Raw genomic sequence first — 18,159 nt, forward strand, 5'->3', positions numbered from 1 at the left:
TATGAATTTCACTTTTTAAACCCTCCAATTGCATAAAATAAATGAATCAGAGTCACCAGATTAATCTGGTGTGTGGAACAGAAATGGTCTGAAAAAGAGCCTTATATCTAAATCTAGTTAATTAGTGATAAAATGCAAATAAAAGTAGAAATTCATGGTAACTTCTTTTCAAAATTATGCAGAAGAGAAAAAACTTTTACTTTTTTGGTCCATAATAAATACACAAGAAAAGATGTCATTAATGCATATCTTTGTTGTCAAAATGTCACTCCTCATATATTTGTTTGATTCTGGAAAATTGCCAGGAGATAATATTTTTAATATTCATCATTATTTTAATATTCATAGTTAAAATCTATTTCTCATTGTATGTATAGTTATACTATCACACTGTCATGGCTTAGAAGGACTGATTTGTCCAAATATTTATTAATTACGTCATTTTCCTGCCCTCTGAAAAAAATTTTTAGAAAAGGGATATATCATGAGAATAACATTTTTTAATGTTTCCTTGGCACATGATGCCAAATGTAGCTAATCTGGAGAAGAACATCTTTTCACTTAATATTCACTCTAAAAATCTTCTTTGAAGGTTCTAGGTAATACAAAAATACAGTCTGAGTACATGACCTATGACCATTGCATTACCAAGGAATTTTTAGCTCATTCTAAGGTAGTCTTCTCCATGCTTTTCTCCCACTTCCTTTTGCACAGATATTATTTGTAGACATTAGGCACAAAGTAAGTAATAAATTTGACAATTATAGTAATAATGTTACCTCCAAAATTATTAGAAGACAGATAATTTGATGAATATTTGCCTTTTAGGCAAGAGTAAATGTAAACTAGTTTGCTTTTATGCTTTTCTGTTTTTTCATTAATTTCTGAAATTTCCAAATTTGTTGAACAGTCGCTTTTGAGAGGAAAATAGACCAAAATCTTGTTTTTACATTCCAGGCTTTCTTCTCCAACAATATTTGTTGTTCCTTTTGAATGTACCATGTACAGTGGATGTACCAGATATTTGAAACAAATGTATTGTTCACATTTAGAGGGAAATAAAGAGAAGTTCTAAAATATGAAGTTAGAGAGCAGATATTATAAGAAATAGGAAAATCTCAATAGGATGATGATCTGGACCCTAAATTAGAAAGCAATATGCTACCTTTTGGCTTATTAAGGAATCTAGACATGATTTATATAGTACAAGACATCAGCAATGTCACACCAAGGAGAGGGAAGAAGGGGATCTTTTATTACTAATTGGAAACTTTATTTTCAACTAATTCTTAGATTATTTATAATTACAAATGAAACAATGTGTTTCCACACGCTTCATTGAACTGTTAAGGAATTGGAATGGCAAACTCTCTTTGGAAATGTGGAATGCAAATAAAGTCACCATATATAGAGACCACATAATGGTGGTGTGCAGTTGTGAGAAATGATCAACAGTGGACAAGATTGCTAGTAAATCTCTTGCAAAATCCTATTATAAAATGGAATCACAAAGAGATGGCATCTCTTCCCTTTCTCCCTGACTTCTTATCCTCAATCTCTTCCGACTTCTTAAATACACTTCTCATGCATACATTTTAGAAGCACCAGTTTTATATCAGTTTTAAAAGCACCAGATTGGATAAATGGGACACTTCCATTTTAATACATTGTAGAAACATACAGGGTTGTGGCTTTGATATTTTTATTACTCGGATAGTAATGCTATTCTTTAAATAGCAATAACAAAGTTCTGTTTTCTGTAGTGTTTTTTTCACTCTAATTTTACCATACCATCGTGTAGGTGAACTTGCTGTGGAAAAGATCTGAATGAACCATCATGCTTTGACCCAAAGAAAAAAATTATGACTTCATGTTTCATCCTAACATTGACCTTACCTTGGGTAATCGTTTGTTATATCATAGTAGGAAAACTAGGTGTTCTCATGCTTTTTTAAAATAATTACCTCTGTATTTCAATAAGGATTTGTTTCTTTCCTAGGGTCGGTGCATAAACTTCTCTCGAGTTCCCTCTCAGTAAAAGGAAAGCAGGAAGACCAAGAGGTATGAAGATGGTACATCTTCACGATGCAGATTTCCAACCAAAAGAAAACAAAGTGCATTTCAGAAGTTTTTGGAAGAGCAGCTTTATTCCTCTCAGTCAGGAAATGTTTTCTCTGCCTTCTGCTTTGCTTGCATCAAACATTTTCAAACCCTTGTTCTGCCATCTACATGGGAATTGATGAAACTCAATGGTAACACATGATTCAGGACATTAAAAATAAAAAGGAACTTTAATGTACATGCTGTGGTTTATACAAGAAAGTTTTTTTGAATGTGTAAAAGAAAAAGAAACAAAAGCATGAAGATGATATCAAAATAGGGAGCACAAAACAATTGGCCCTGGTGAATCTTTAATGGAGAAAGGAGCATTTTACATGGAAACATGGCACTTGTGTGTTTACATGGCAAGATTCTTAGCCAAAGGCAGAGTATGAAATCTCCCACCAGGCTAAGCAAATAAAGGAGTCTATTGCCTTATAGCTGTGTCAGATCACAAAATCCTTCCAAGTCCACTACCACGATGTGCCTTCCGGGAAGCTTCTGACTGGAAAATCTTGTCATTCTAACACTGAAAAGTGCACACGTATGACAAAATGTAGACAGGATGCCTCAAGGTATCAGTAGCAAGCAAGATTTTGCCCTTTAGTTTTTGAAGGCACCTTTCTTTCATTATGCACTTGGGAAAAGAAGAAAATTAATAGAGCATTATTCCACAGGAAGACGGCCTCTAACTAGAGATCTTCAGTGGAGCTTAATGGACTCATGATTTGAGAACTTGTCCCTGGGATTGGTAGATGTACCCCTCTTTCTATGTTTAGGGCTTAGTAGTACATAAAGCAGTAATATCTGTAAACATACCTAGGAGTTTGTTTTGCTTTTAATTTAAAGGAAGCAGTAACCACAAAGCTTCCGCTCAGGGTATTTTCTTCCTCCAAGTCTCCAAGGGCTCTTCAGCGTCACAAGCCAGCAACTCTCTTTGCATGAAAATTTCAAAATTTAATTAATATAATTAAAGGCAACAGCAAGCAGCAGCCTGTGAAGATTTTGCTCATCCTTTTTATGCCTTTTGACATTGAATGACCTATTACTGTATGCGCATTACTTGGATTTTGAGGGGCACTCTACCTTGGTTGTGATTCAGTAGAGAGAAAAAAAAGGCCTCCTCTCATCAAGTTATATACTAAATTTCAGGAGGGTCTACCACCACAAAACATCGAAAATGTATGTATTATAATTTTTTTAGAAAAACCACCGTGTCACGTCAACAATGCCAAATTATGTTAGCGTGAGCGGAAACACTGTGGGGGAGGAAGAAGGCAGCAGCTGATGAAAAAAGCTCAAATGATCTAGTCACTTTCGATACTGTACTTCAGATGCGAAATGGATATTCGACTGGAAACCTGACAAAGCGCGCCTGCTTTGATGTGAACTGGTATAGACAATGACCAGTGGCTGGGTCAGTGGGATGTCTCTCTGCGAGCACAAAGGCTTATCAAATGACACTAAAAATAAGTTCAACAACCATCACATTGGAAGGGAGAAGGCGAACATTTCATGTTTGGCGGGCATGTGAGTGCACAAGATGGAAACAGTGATTCGGAGCATCCCAGTATAATTACCCCCATTGCGCGCTTAATGGAAATTTCAAAGGATGGGAGTGATTCTGATGGTTGGTGTCCAGATTTGTTGCACTGCTCCAATAAGCCTTGCTCACACACACAAATTTTTATACATAGATATATGTATACCTATATATCCTCTAGCTTGAATCTTTTGCTCAAGTTTATTTATGTCACTGGCTGGCTGGATCCAAAGTCATGTGTCTACATATTCATAAATAAAATTTTACCCGTGCCTCGGCTACCATTTTTCTTTAAGCCCACATGAACTCAAGCCTTGTTTGGTTGAATATTTAATTGTCTTGATTAGTTTCAGGGACAGAATTGTATCCAGTTCCAAAATGTCCATTATGTTCACAAATGGTAGTGTTGGTACTAATTATCCATGTTTGCAAGTGTGACTTGGAAACCAGATATACACCCATTGAGTTCTTGTAGGCCATCGTTCTACATTTGCATCTGGGGCAGGGCCTACTGCAATTTTCTTAAATTGGCACCTCATTTCTAACCAGTGCACACCCCGAATTTAAGAGCCTCAAGGGTACTACAGAAGCTAAGGCTGCTTCTTTGGTAGTTCCTTTGAATTTGTCTAGTATCATGGCAATTGTATGATACTTTTATTTTGTACATGAGCAGTGTAAGTAGACCTTTGCCCTTAAATGGCAAAATAGCTTTCAGTAGATTGTAATGAAAATGGATTTCCAGTTCTAATACCACTATGAAGAACTCTCAGTGAAGAGGGACAGGCAATGGTCTATGTAGAGACTAAAAAAGTATCATTCATAAAGTTCAAAGACAGATGGAATTTTATTGCACTTAAATGTATGAACAAGATCTAGGTTATGATTTTCTCTGATTATGCTAACTAGCAAATTGAGAAGAATTTGCTTTAAAGAGTACTGTATTCTCACCAAAGGACTAAATTGAACACCCCTACACTTTTCAACCAGGAAAATGAAAGGTTAAAATAAAGCCATTTCTATAAGTTTAGTAACATTTTATATTTTATATAGAGAAACAGTTCCTGTTTAATTTTTTGGACATAATGTCAGTCAAGATCTACTTTCTGTGGGTAAATTAGTTAAGTCTTTATCCATAATCCATTTGTGTTGCATAAGGTTGCAAAAACAATTAAGTGGGAAATGACTCCTAACTTATGTGTCTACTCTGCCTGGAAAGAAAGTTTTGAAGGCATCTATATATATTTCATAACAATGTCTGTTCTTTATGGATTTGATCCATAAATATTTATCTATCTGAAAACTTTGATACTTGGAATGTTTTCCTTAAAGCATTTGGTGCTCCAAGAAAAAACATTTGGTGCTAAGAGTTGCAGCACTGATGCCTTTCCCCAAGTTAATTCTATTTTAAATTTTTATATTTCCTTCCCAATGAGATGCAGAGTAAAATTTGAGACCCTCCATTAAGTAGGGAGCAGCATCTGTCATCCATGGATAATTACTCTTTTGGCAAAAATATATAAGGTTTAAACCTCCTACATTTTAAATTGTTAGAAAAAAAATGATTTGCTTATATTTTTCCTGAATTTTATTCTAACCACTTTAAATCATAAGTTATTCAGTATTTGTTTTTCTAATAAATCCTTACTGGATACAAGATCTGGGTGTCTCTGTGAACTTAACTTTATTATATAAATATCACTGACCATTGTTTACTGCTCAGAGGCAATTTATTAGGTTATTTTAAAAATTAAAACAGCCTATATTATGGCCAAGAAGGTGTCTAAAATATTTTTTGATTGATCTGCTTACATATATTGTTTTTCAATCTTAAGAGGGCAAAATATAAACGGGTAACATTTATGAATATTGTAAACATTGTAACTTCCTCTTCTATCACAAAGCCTTGTGGTTACTAGATTTTGTACAGTATCACACTTTAGGAAGTTCATTAGTATTTTATTGCTACTGGAAAATTTCGGTGGGTATATGTGCACAGGAGAGAAATATATACATTATTTTAATATGAAAGGAAATACATATTCTAGAAGCAGAAAATGACTCTGGTACATGTGTTGTATGTTTAAGGGAAGAAACAAGCAGGTGAGGCTGAAGAATGTTGTCTATCTGCAGGTGATGAAGTGGGTGCAGCCATGTACTCTAGTCTCAGAGTTAAATTAATATTTCACTTAGTGAATTTCTCTGGCTTATTTCTGAAAACACTTCAATTTGGGTATATTTCTACACTTATTTGTATCTAATTCAGTCAATTTGATAGAAGAAAGAAAAACTTGTTTTCTTTCTCATAATGTAGCAATCCCTGTGCTGGATCTTTTATGCACTTTAATTTTGGGCTCTTCTGCCAAAAGAAAATGCTGATAAGTACACCATGCAAATTTATATTAAAATGTGCTTGTTCAGATTGCTTTGCAGGAACTATATTAAGGTAAAGTGTGTGTGTGTGTGTGTGTGTGTGTGTATGTGTGTGTGTGTGAGAGTGTGAGAAAGAGAAAGAGAGAGACATGGAGAGATTGAGAGAGACATGGAGATTGACTCAGAGTAACGTGCTACCAATTCTCTTGGCTGAAGAATCAGATGATGGAGGGACTAGACCTAGACCTAGCCACAGCTAGCTTGATTATTAAAAGAAACACCAGGAAATTAAAAGTAGCTTGTATTCTATTTGCTTAGGTACTTGAATAACTGGAAAAATAAACTGCCTTTCCACTCCTACTCTTTGTAGTGAACTACAGAGCACAACAGCCTTTGTCTAAGAATGTAACTCGACCAGGAAGGGTCTTGCAAGTCATACATTCAAAGCTTCAGCTGAGTTCCTCCAGGGGAGTGAATCTCAGATCTGAGTTTTGCCATAGAGGCTGGACAAAACTGAATTTCTCTGCATAAAACAAATCTTGGAGGGATTCTCCACTCACCCCACCCACCCGAAATTGAAGGGAAATAAAATGGAGAAAAAAGACCAGAGAGAGGAGGGCTGAGCAACATTATAGGAGGTAAGAGCATCAATTTAGAAAATGACAGAGGAAATTTTATGTCTTTAAGAATGGAGATGCCTGCTATTCCATTTTAAATGGCATTGCATTCCTGCAATGTACACCCTTCCATCTCACAACTTCAGTTGTCTGCTAACTCACATTTTCTGTCACTTAAGGAAGTTGGCTGAATTCAAAAAGAGCAAGATGATCCCTCAAATTAATATAAAAAATAAGCCTCTGAAAATTTGCAGATATTGAAGGTTGGTTGTTCCAAAACTGATGAATGGATTCGAGGTAATAGTATATAGATCTTAAAGAGCAAGCTTTCCTCATCTGTTCACTGTTTTTTTCACAGAATAAAAAAATATTTTGAAAGAAAGGAGAGTGATTTTAACATCAATAAAACTAACATCTACTTCAAATATTGTTCAAGTAGTAACCTTGAATGAGACATCAATAAAACTGATAAACTCTAAAATGTTAGAAATAAAAGGGATCAGATTCTCTAGCTAGATTTCCCCTCAAATACAACATCATGTACCAATAGGTCTTGAGTTTTTAGGAAAAAATATGAAATTCTATACATTATCTAGGAATTGTGTTCATGTTGCTCATATTTTTTGTTACTTTATGTATCTATGTCCATACACGCACACACACACAATCCTTTCTAGGGAAAAATGCTAAAAGTGACTCACAATATGAACTTTTATGTGCTTCACAATCCTAAAGATATCCTTGATTATTCATGTGACACAATATGACATCTGAAAATGATTTCTCAGCATGTTTATAGATAACCAGGCAAATTACCTGAAAATATTAATAACTTGCACTTATATATCATTTTATAATTTTCTGAAGTACTTCAACACGTGTTATTCATTGTTTTTATTTAATAAACAGATACTGGCTGCATGCTGTATATTCAGCTCTAATTTAGCCAAAACCTAGGCAAATTTAAGTGTGAAATTGAGGTGTAAGGGAATGGATGGAAGACAGAAGAGATGGCCTTCTCAGGATGCTCAGTAAAAAAAAAAAAGTCTTACAGCATGAATCCTGAGTGGCCCATTGGAAAATAAACCCTGATCACATAAAATGAGATTTAATGCTAAATGAGGCCTCTTTCATATGGGCAACCCTAGATAAACTCTGTACCACCGAGAGTATCTCATTTTGCTGCCACACTATTTCCCGTGTACGTTTAACGGCCTTCTTGAGGGAACAGAATACTTTTAAATCATTCTATTTGTTGCAAAACACTACTTTAGTCTAATCACAGATAAGTTAAGCCACATAAAAATGTAATATCCTCTAAGTGTAAACAAAACAAAACAAAATAACAAAAATGATGAGGTTAAGATTGAGATGTTTCCTAGGAAAAAAAAAGGAGGTTTCTGTAGGAAATTGTTTTCAGGGCCAGCTGAAGGACATTATGATAGAGATCATTGCTTTAACATAATTTCAGAGGCAGTTAATGTTGAAAAAGAAAGGAAAGAAAACCCAAGATAGTGAAAGGATAATTAATTCAGTCTTAGTTTTAATTTCCAAGGATAAAGTGACCCTTAACAGTGGTCAACTGAACGACTAGGTTTATATTTTGCTTTTCTACTTTGTGATAATGAAACTGTTCCAGGTGTTTATTCTATTTTGACATCTGTGTTTCCTCCCCATTTTACCCACTGACCTACACAAAGCAGGTGAAGAACGGTGCTGTTTAGGGTAAAGGCGGGCCCCGCAAACCTTCAACCACACCCAGCACCCAGATTTTCTGAAAGCCCCTGGAGAACGGCAGAAATGACATGTCTGGGGTGGAGTCCTGGGGGTGGAGGAAGTTAGTTGTGCTCAGTAGTCAGAAATGTAAAGACTCCCCCCTCCCAAACCCTTGCCAGATGAGTGCAAACCATGCCTAAGCTTAGAGAGTTTGTTCTGTTGCCAAGAGAAAGGAGCCAAGAACCGACCAAGAAAGTCAGAACTCCTGCAGCAGTTGTACCAGGGATGAAAAACAATGGTAAGAACAAAGCCAGAGAAAGGAAATTGCACATTCATTAGCTTAATTAATGAAGATTGGCAGGTGCCTACCTTGTGCCGTTCTCTGTACTGGGCAATAGGATACTGCAGCAGGAAGGACAAGTTGGTCTCAGCAATCTTACTGGCAAGTGGAGCCAGACCCTGAACAAGAAGATGCGAGACCAGGAGTCGCGTAAAGGAGAAACACAAAGTGCTATAAGAGCTTGTAATGGGAAGGGACTAACCTAGGCTGAATCATTAGGGAAAGCAGTGAAGTTTTTGCTGAGACTGGGAGGATGAGTAGTGTTTCCTCCCTCCCTCCCTCCCTCCCTCCCTCCCTCCCTTCCTTCCTTCCTTCCTTCCTTCCTTCCTTCCTTCCTTCCTTCCTTCCTTCCTTCCTTCCTCCTTCAGTCCTAATCACTTAGCAACATAAGTAGAACATAAAATGGCAGAGTTTCTGGCACATAATGGGCCCTCAGTGATTATTTGTTAATGAGTTAAAAAAATGATTATTCGGACTTCTAGCTCCTCCAAGACTGAGTAATCCCATTTCTCCCATGTCCTCCTTATTACAACTAAAAATCCCTGTACCTAACAAATGGCAAAAAACATAGGAAGTCTCTGCAAAGTGGAAAGGAGAAGGCAGACTGCTTAGAACTTGAGGAAAAACCTGCAGGTGAGTCTCCTGGCTGCCTGTATCGCCTTACCCCAAAGAGGGTACTTCAGGGAGAGACCCACCGGTCATGGGGGACTGACACCCCAATTGAGGCTGATCTTTCTCTCTCCCTTCTCTAAGAGTTGTTCCATCCAGTGCTTGACTGCATTGTATTTTCCTTGGCATCTCCAATACCAAAATGCAATGGGCAGAAAGAAGTGTTTAGAGTCCTCCTGTGGGACTGGTAACAGGTACTCTGCTCCACAGCTATTTTCAACTTTTTTATTGTGGTAAAATACACGTAAGATAAAATTTACCACCTTAAGCATTTTTAAGTGTATTATTCACTGGTGTTAAATACATTCATAGTGTTGTGCTGCCATCACCACCATCCATCTCCTAAATCACACAATTAAGCATTTTGGGACTTGTTGCAATGTTCAAGCGGTTTGGCTACTTTCATCATTTTTACAAATTGACTGATGTGCCATTTCCTTCTTTTTTTCTGATTGTAGCATAAGCTTTAAGCTTTCCTCTGCAAAAAAGTATAATTAACATATTTGGGTGTGTGTGCGTGAGCATTCTTTTGAACTACTTCAACTTGTTCATTCAGGTTAAACATTAAAAGTCCTCAAAGCCACAGTTACAATGAGATTCCCATTTTGGAGGCTACATTAGTACAGTAATGCATTTCATGCTGGTGTTCCATAATTTGCCTAATCAAATAAAATGAGATCAAGCAGTACATTGGAAGGGTCCGAACTCCCCATTCATACAGTTATATTTAGCTAGTTACATAAGAAATTACTTTTTTCCTAAGGTTTTGTTTGCATTTTTTTAAGCTAGTTAGAAGTCAGAATTTAATCAGTATACTTTATTACTCTCCTAAAATCTAGTGAGACGATTTCCCCTACTGAGTAATGCCAAAATATATGAGAACAAGGTATGCGGCTTAATTAATTAATATATAGATATTTACTGATTACTGGCTACACACCAGGCACTTTGTTGGCCACTTATTCACAGCAGTGAAAAAGGCAGAGACATGATCCTAACCTTTCATGAAGCTTCTTATCTCCAATTTTAATAGTTTTCTATTGCTGCTGTAACAAATTATAACTCTCTTGTCTTAAAGCAACACAAATTTATTCTCTTAATGTTTTGGGGAGTCAGAGGTCTGACTGCATTCCTTATGGAGGCTAGAGAATCTGTTTCTTTGAGGTTATAGGACTGAAGTGTCTGTTTATTGCTGGCTGTCAGCTGACTGGCATTCCCAGTTACTACCGGCGCCCATCCTTGCCTCGTGGCTCCTTTCCTCCATCTTCAAAGCTAGCAATGGCAAGTCAGATTTTTCTCACTTTGCATCTCTTAACCTACTTTTTGCCTTTCTCTTCCACTTTTTTAAAAAAATTATTTATTTATTTTTGTCTGCGTTGGGGCTTCGTTACTGCGCACGTGTTTTCTCTAGTTGCGGAGGGCGGGGGGCTACTCCTCGTTTCCGTGCGCGGGCTTCTCATTGCGGTGGCTTCTCTTGCTGCGAAACACGGGCTCTAGGTGCATGGGCTTCACTAGTTGTGGCACGTGGGATCAGTAGTTGTGGCACAGGGGCTTAGTTGCTCCGTGGCATGTAGGATGTTCCCAGACCAGGAATCAAACCCGTGTCCCCTGCATTGGCAGGCGGATTCATAATCACTGCGCCACCAGGGAAGCCCCTCTCTTCCACTTTCAATGAGTGATTAGGCTGGGCCACCTAGATAATCCAAAATAATCTCATTTCAAGGGCCTAAACCTTAAATAATATCTGCAAAAATTTTTTGACAAGTAAGGCACCATATTCACAGGTCCCAGATATCTGTGGGTGAGGAGAGCATTATTCTGCCTCCCTCAGTAATGTGGAGAATGAATTTAAGAATTAGGCCTGTGAAAATATCTTCTTGAAATAATTTTATTTCGACTAACAGTTTAAATTCATATCATATGCTTTGAGAATGGAACTAAATTAAAAATTACACTAATTCTCATAATGCCATTTAAAAATTTCTGTTAGTTTTAATTTCAGACAAATCCAATTTATTGAAATCCATGTGGAAAAATTCTGTTTTTCCTCATCCCAACTGAGATGTCTTTTCTAACAATTTTGAATATATATTTATTTTGGCTGCGCTGGGTCTTAATTGTGGCATGTGGGACCTTAGTTGCGGCATGTTTAGTTGGGGCATGCAGGATCTTTAGCTGCAGCATGCGGACTCTTAGTTATGGCATGCGGGCTTCTTAGTTGTGGCATGCATGTGGGATCTAGTTCCCCCACCAAGGATCAAACCTGGGCCCCCTGCATTGGGAGCGTGGAGTCTTACCCACTTAACCACCAGGGAAGTCCCATCTTTTCTAAAAATTTTGAAAAGCTCAACATTCTCAGATTCTTTGTCTATAGTCAACTGGCCACACCTACCATACAAATTCCTAGTTCTAAATTATAGCTTTCAATTTTCCCATTGCAAGTCTAAAGGACACTGCTGGAGGATATATATATATATATATATATATATATATATATATGCACATACCTATGCACAAGTTTCCAGTATCATATATAGCTCTACTGCAATTGAGAATAAATAACTCTTCAAGAAGGCAATTTTGATATCTGACATAAAATCCTTAACATGAGCACTCTCTAGACTCAAATAGGTTTGCTTTATGTTTCCCAAAAAAAAAAAACCAGTCAGAGGTATGAACAAATATATAGCCATATGATTGAATACCATAGAACTACCAATAATAATAAAATATTGGAACCTGACTAAATAACAATAATAGGGTATTGGTAAAATAAATTCTGGTACATATGATATATTGAAGAATACTCGATCAAATGGGAAATGTACATGCCAACAAATATATATATATATATATATATACTTGTTGAAAAACACTAGGTTATAAAATGTAGGTACACTATGATTTTCATCATAAAAACAATTAAAATCACAAAATAGAAATAAATGCAGATAAAAACTTAGAAATATAAAATTTAGATATTGAAATAGATGTACACAAAAAGGTTGAGTTCAACATGCAAATTCTTGGGTCCCGCTCCTGACCTGAAACAGAAATAGAAATTCTGAAGGTGGGACCCAGCAATCTGTATTTTAACAAGCCCTCCCAGAGATTTTGGATATATGCAGAATTTGAGAATCAGTACCTTGTTTTGGGTGGTAGTTACACAGGTGCAATAAATTATCAATAAAACTAATGTTTAGAAACTTTTATTTTATTAACTTATACTCTTTTTTTTAAAAAAAGCCAAAAGATTCACTGTCACCCCCCCAAATACAATGACTTAAATTTGGGCATGAAAATAAAAATAACAAAAATAAAACCCACCAATCAATATAAATGCCACAAGAACATAAAAATTACCAAAGAATATATAAAGTTTTGTAAGGAAATTACAAGTGATAACAGAAGAGTAGATTTCCAGGAAGCACCTGAAGTTAAAATAATGTGATGCTCTATGACTGGTTTAAATACTCAAACTTGAAGAAAAGTTAAATGGTTAAATATTTTGGAAATATTTATTCGTTAGTCTGTGATATGAGGTTAATATATAAAAGAAAAAAATGCAAGTCAGTTTTAATTAATTGGACAGAATTCTGTATAATATTTAATGCTCTTGAGAGAATGAGATATCAAAGACCTCTCAAAACAGAGGTTTCTTCAATATCCTGCTCAAGGTTTTAGCTTTAAAGCCAGGATTAGTTGTATGGAACAGGGAACATCTTTATATTCAGATAATCTAACTAGTCAATTACTGGACAAGTACTAACAGCTGTACTGCATTATAGACAAAATATGAACTCTAATGTAATCCATCATACTTAATATATATTTGTACAAGTCCCTGAATGCCTATTTGCAGGATAAAGTGTAGTAGTCCTGAATGTATTGAAACATTTAAGGAACAGTGTTGTTAAAGTGGAGGTCAGTGTCATACCATTCTAGGAGGAAATTTTAAAATCCTTTGAAGTCTTTATGGGCAATGTTTTGGGGTTTTTTTGCGGTGCGCGGGCCTGTCACTGCTGTGGCCTCTCCCGCCACGGAGCAGAGGCTCCGGACGCGCAGGCTCAGTGGCCATGGCTCACGGGCCTAGCCGCTGTGCGGCATGTGAGCTCTCCCCAGATTGGTGCACGAACCCGTGCTGAATCGGCAGGCGGACTCTCAACCACTGCGCCACCAGGGAAGCCCTATGGGCAATGTTTTAAAAATTCAAATACTTGGTAAATTTTTATACATCTCCCTGTATCACTATCATTCTGATTTTTTTCTTAATGGTAAATTTAATCCACAGGTGGGAAAAACTCACTTTTGAACGGGGTAAAAAAAAATCAATGGAAACCAATGGATTTTCACAAAACTAATTTATTCTAAATATAGGGTAGCATAAAGAAAATAAGAATCCAACATTATTTGGAGTGGTTCTCCAAACTAAACAGTTGTAGAAACAGGGAAATTTATGGAGACATATCTCCTGGTATAAAAGCAAGGTATGGGACAGAGTTTTTGATATTAACTGTGGGCAGTGACTTAGGAAATATCCACTAGGATGTACCACTGTCATCTCACAGTCAGCAACAACAAAACAATTAATAATCTCTCATCTTGACGCCTACATAGCTTGGCATTTCCTACATCCATCAATTCATCAATCAATCATGACATCTAGAAATCATAACCAATTTCCTCCTCTCTTTATTCTCCTATTTCTTACTAGTACTAGTTTTTCCTTTCTCGTCTTTGCTACTCCTAGTCCTGCCAATTAAATCTTAGGCAGTACTGTTCAACAGAACTCTCTGTGATAATGAAAAACGTCTATGAATCTGCACTGTCCAATATGGTAGCCACTAGCCACATGTGGCTAGTGAGCACTTGAAAGATAGCTAGAAAGAGTGAGAAAATAAATTTTCAATTTTATTTATTTTAATTTAATGTAAATCTAATTTATCTACATGCTATGACTAGTGTCTACTGTATTGGATAAAACAGATTGAAGGCTTCATAAACTCACCTCATCCATACACACATTTAGTCATTTAAAAATACCTTTTAGGGAAAACCTCCTGTGTACCCAGGCATAGTCAAAATTCAAATTCCCAAAGGGTCTAATGGCAAAGAAAAGAAAATGATAGAGGTATGTGCACCGGGTGCTGTGAGAGAATGGACAAATGCCAGCTAGGTGCTGAGAAAAGGCTTCTTGAGGAAGGTGGTGCTTGAAATGAGATTTAATGGGTAACGAGTACAGAGGAAAGAAGGGCAGATAGAGAGGCATGTAAAATGTTAATGAGGTAAAAGAGAGTATGGTCCATTTGGGGGGAAATTATAGAAGTTCAGAGTCAATGAAACCTGAAGTAAGGAAAATGTCATGAGATGAGATTAGAAAGTTAATCAAAGGCCCAAATGTCATGTCTAACCTTTTTTTTTTTCTATTTTAAGGTTCTTAGAACATATTTATTATGTAATGGACTAATTGAGGTTATTTTGCTTTTTATTTGTTTATTTTTAAGCAAAAGAGAGAGATAATTAGATATGCATGTTAAAAAGGTTATAAAATGCAAGACGGAGAATGGATTGGAGGGTGCAAAATTTGTAGGGATGTCAGCTGGGAGATTGTTGCCATGATCTTAGCCTGTAATGGCAGTAGACAGAGAAAGTAGAATGTACTGGAAAAAATATATTGCAGATTTAGAATCAACAAAATTTGGTGATTGATTACCTGTATGATGCGAAGATAGGGAATCAAGACATCCTATACTCTGACTCTGGCAAAGTTGGCTCACAAGAGACTGGTGATGTCATTCATTAATGTAGGAAGCTTTGACCTGGGCTAAAAGTCATTTCTAAGATAACTCACATTGTTGGCAGAAGACCTCAGTTCTTTGACAGAGGAACCTCTTGTTAGAGCTCCTTGAGTGTCTCCATGGCATAGAAGGTTTTTCTTTTTTTTTTTAACATCTTTATTGGAGTATAATTGCTTTACAAGGGTGTGTTAGTTTCTGCTTTATAACAAAGTGAGTTATACATATACATATGTTCCCATATCTCTTCCCTCTTGCGTCTCCCTCCCTCCCACCCTCCCTAGCAATGAGAGAGAGAGAGAGAGAGAGAGAGAGAGAGAATGCTTTCTATGACCCAGTCTTGGAAGTTGTACACTATCACTTCCACCATATCCTACTTGTTAGAAGGGAGCCACTAAGTCCAGCTCATGCTCAATATGAGGGTATTTGGCTACACCTTTAGAAGGAAGGATGTCAAAGAATTTGTGGACATATTTTAAAACTACCTACACTACTATAAGGGGAAATATGAGCTTATCTATTATAATAGTTAACTTTGCTCTAAATAGGGAAACAATGAGTTTAGTTCTGGTCTCACAAGTTTACCTTTGTGAAATATATACATGACAATTTTCAGTAGAGTTTCAGATGTATGGTTTTATATCTGAGGAGAGAGATTGATTGAAGCCATGGGAATGGATGAAAATAACTCAAAGAAAGTTTGGAGAGTATAAACAGAAGAGGGCCAAAGACAGAACCTCTTCTAGAGAATCTTTTGTAGGGAATACCTACAGTAGGAAGATACTGATGGAAGTGAAGCCCAAAAATGATTCTAAAAACTAACAGTCAAACTGTGTGAGGAGAATGAAGAAAGAGTGATAGTATTTTGAAAAGGAAGGATTGGCTATGATGCACATCACTTTAGGTTATATGCTACTCTGGGAGACGAAGATTCAGGGAAAGGATGGTGATTTTTAGTTATCTCTTATATTTTATTTATTTATTCAATAAGACAGAGTTCAAGAAAACATGGCAAAATGTCTACATCTGTTTAATTTGAATGGTAAGCAATGAATGTCTCATATTGTTATATGTACTTTTACATTTGAAACACTTGTATATTTGAAATACTTATATTAATAAAATTCAAAAGAACTGATTAACTTTGCCAAATCCTGCAAGAGGTCAAGAAGGGCAAGCACTGGAAAATGCCCATTGGATTTAGTAATAAAGTGGTTAATAGGATTTAGTAATAACGTAGTTAATAGGGTCCTTGATAAAAATAATTTCAGTGAACTAGTGGTGGTAGAAGCCAGATTCCAGTGGGATAAGAAGTTAATATAGAGAGGTTGGCTCAAAAGGTCAGAAATACATCTTTGTAGGATCAAAATTATAGAAGTTATTATACTTTTGTTACTGCTCCCTTTTAAAACAAGGTAACAAATTTATTTAGAGACTAAGGGGAAAAAGCAAAGAGGAAAGACTTGTAACACCAGACCAAAACCCCTAAAGAGCAGAACAAGATCCAGAATGCAGACAGGAGCCTTGCCATAAAAGGACGTGGGTCTTTCTCTTTTTTGTGTGTGGTGGGGAAAAGAAAAGTGAGTGGGTAAAAACAGTGGTTCCTGTCACAGTAGGAAAGTGAGGGAGCCACTGAGACAGAGACAGATGAGAATGGATAGCTTGATGAGAGTGATGAAAGTCTGGTAACTGTTTCAGGAATCAGAAACTGACTTGTCACCAAACTGTTCCTAGTGCCTGGGAGTAACTGCGTGAGTTACACAGGCTGGTTTCTCAGAAGCAGATGGTGAGATGGAGCTTGGGATGTGACTGTTTATTGAGGATCACTACCTATGAAGGACTGGAAATCATCGAATGATTTTTTGCAGGCCACTGGGTGACTAAGCTGCAGATCATTCCTATAATTAAAATACGTGTATTGATATAAATCAATTGCAAGAATTTAACATTGAGTGAAAGAAAAAAGCAGCCAAATTTATCTACGATACGATAAAATTTTTCAATTTAAAAAACAGAACAATAATGTATTTTATGTTGTGGATAAATATAGAGAGTAAAAGTATGAGAACATTCCTGGGAATTATGCAAATTAACTTGGTTACCTCTGGTAGCTGATGAAATGTGAAGGAATGGGAGGCTCTGTGAGGCAAATAAGTTAAGCCTTGTGCTTGACACATAGTAAACACTATAGGTGCTAGCTAATATAATAATAAAACATGTTAACATATGTTTATTCTTACTGGTGTACATGCAGGCGTTTGTTATATTGCCTCTTTGTTTGTTGTATGTTTGAAAACTGCCATACTAAATGATGAAAAAACCCCAGCACCATCAGGGACCCTTTCCTAATTATACAAGGCCAATAATACTAATTTCCAACATAACACGTGACTTTAATCTCAACTATCTGAGGGTCAAACCTCTTTGAATTGGTGAACGAGTGAAAAAGTCAAGTCAGACATATTCTTTGGCTGGACACACACATGCACACGCATATTCACACACACAAGCATCCTCTTGGTGTAACATAAGCACCAATAACCTCATTTAAAGGCTAAGGCCAAGTGCATTTGTCTTTTCTCTTTTCCTGATGAATTCTTCAAGGGCAGGACAGTGTCCCTTGATGCTCAGCCAGCCCTCCCTGGCGTATTATGAGTACTCAATAAATAACAATTAATTCAGTAATAATTAATCCATTAATAAATAAGCATGCATTTACTCAATAAATAATAATTAATGACAGAATGACTGAAAAGAATGGCAAAACTTGAATAAAATGTTATAAATGAACTAAAACTGTTTAAATCTAACTAAATGTAATTTTTGTGGAAGATGTACTTAGAACTTGAGTCCTATGAATTTGATATAGATATTTATGTCTTAGATTTTAGGACACTCTTGTTCTTTTAGTTCATAGTGCCATCAATGTCTCAGCTGTATTCACATCATTTATATAAACCCATATTATGCATGTGTGCATATATATATATGTATATATACATATCCCTA

General features: G+C 36.3%; 1 protein-coding gene and 1 long non-coding RNA gene across 2 annotated transcripts in view; both read left to right on the plus strand.

Annotated features, from left to right (window-relative positions):
- Positions 1-3,915, plus strand: part of ANTXR2 (ANTXR cell adhesion molecule 2) — a 162,464-nt gene extending 158,549 nt beyond the window's left edge. Inside the window, exon 17 of the mRNA XM_060147961.1 lies at positions 2,000-3,915. Within this exon, the coding sequence (XP_060003944.1) occupies positions 2,000-2,038 (39 nt within the window). The 3' untranslated portion in view covers positions 2,039-3,915. The remainder of the gene's footprint in view (positions 1-1,999) is intronic.
- Positions 3,916-6,103: 2,188 nt separating this feature from the next.
- Positions 6,104-18,159, plus strand: part of LOC132519270 (uncharacterized) — a 48,053-nt gene continuing 35,997 nt past the window's right edge. Inside the window, exon 1 of the long non-coding RNA XR_009540133.1 lies at positions 6,104-6,651. This is a non-coding gene — a long non-coding RNA (uncharacterized LOC132519270). The remainder of the gene's footprint in view (positions 6,652-18,159) is intronic.

This window comes from Lagenorhynchus albirostris, chromosome 4 (genome assembly GCF_949774975.1).
Source record: "Lagenorhynchus albirostris chromosome 4, mLagAlb1.1, whole genome shotgun sequence".
In the NCBI taxonomy this organism is placed as follows: domain Eukaryota; kingdom Metazoa; phylum Chordata; class Mammalia; order Artiodactyla; family Delphinidae; genus Lagenorhynchus; species Lagenorhynchus albirostris.